Source organism: Haplochromis burtoni, unplaced genomic scaffold, assembly GCF_018398535.1.
Source record: "Haplochromis burtoni strain Fernald_Lab_line unplaced genomic scaffold, NCSU_Asbu1 Contig_715, whole genome shotgun sequence".
Taxonomy (NCBI): Eukaryota; Metazoa; Chordata; class Actinopteri; order Cichliformes; family Cichlidae; genus Haplochromis; species Haplochromis burtoni.
Genome location: NW_024583076.1, coordinates 150,758 through 151,523, shown reverse-complemented (window position 1 = coordinate 151,523; position 766 = coordinate 150,758). Strand labels below are relative to the sequence as shown.

At 39.6% G+C, this 766-nt stretch overlaps 1 protein-coding gene across 6 annotated transcripts in view; it reads right to left on the bottom strand.

The window, feature by feature from the left end:
• Nucleotides 1–238: 238 nt before the first annotated feature.
• The window catches only part of LOC102293666 (RAC-beta serine/threonine-protein kinase), a gene marked incomplete at its 3' end in the record, with an annotated part of 10,192 nt that continues 9,664 nt past the window's right edge, over nucleotides 239–766 (bottom strand). For all 6 annotated transcript variants that reach the window (XM_005949853.3, XM_005949854.3, XM_014330147.2 and 3 more), the window contains 2 exon segments: nucleotides 239–361; nucleotides 503–571. In XM_005949853.3, the coding sequence (XP_005949915.2) occupies nucleotides 239–361; nucleotides 503–571 (192 nt within the window).

Below are 766 nucleotides of genomic sequence, written 5' to 3'. Positions count from 1 at the left end.
TACACATACATATATATATACACATATATATATATATGTACACATATATATACGTACATACATACACACACGTGTATATATATATACACATACATATATATATACACACATATATATATATATGTACACATATATATACGTACATACATACATACACGTATATATATGTACATATACGTACATACATACACGTGTAACGGGGCATTTATGAAATGATGGATTTGTGTGTCGTATTCACCTTCAAATCACGGTAAACAACGTCACGTGAATGGAGGTACTCAAGTGCTGATACAATCTCAGCACCATAGAAACGTGCCCGGTCTTCTGTGAAGACTCGTTCACGTGAGAGGTGGAAGAAGAGCTGAAGAAAACAGAGCAGAGAGAGTCAAGGACTTACCTGGTGTTACACAAGATCTGTCTACGTGTAAATGGTTAACTCTTGAACTGGGTGCATCCCATATGACTGATGAGTTGATTATGGATGTAGGATATGGGGTCTCACCTCGCCTCCATTAGCATATTCCATTACAAAACAGAGTCGATCGTGGGTTTGGAAGGCATATTTCAGTGTCTGTAAGAATGTTATCACAATGAAAATAAAATATCAGGTATACAGTGAGGGGCTGACTGGACTCCTCTCTCTCCTCAGGTCTCTTTCTTAGAGGAAGGGGAGGGGAGGGACTAAGACTGGAGGGACTAAGACTGCTTGGAGAGGAGGCGAGGAAAAGAACTGACAATAGCTCCTATTCCCCAGTCCATTACAACA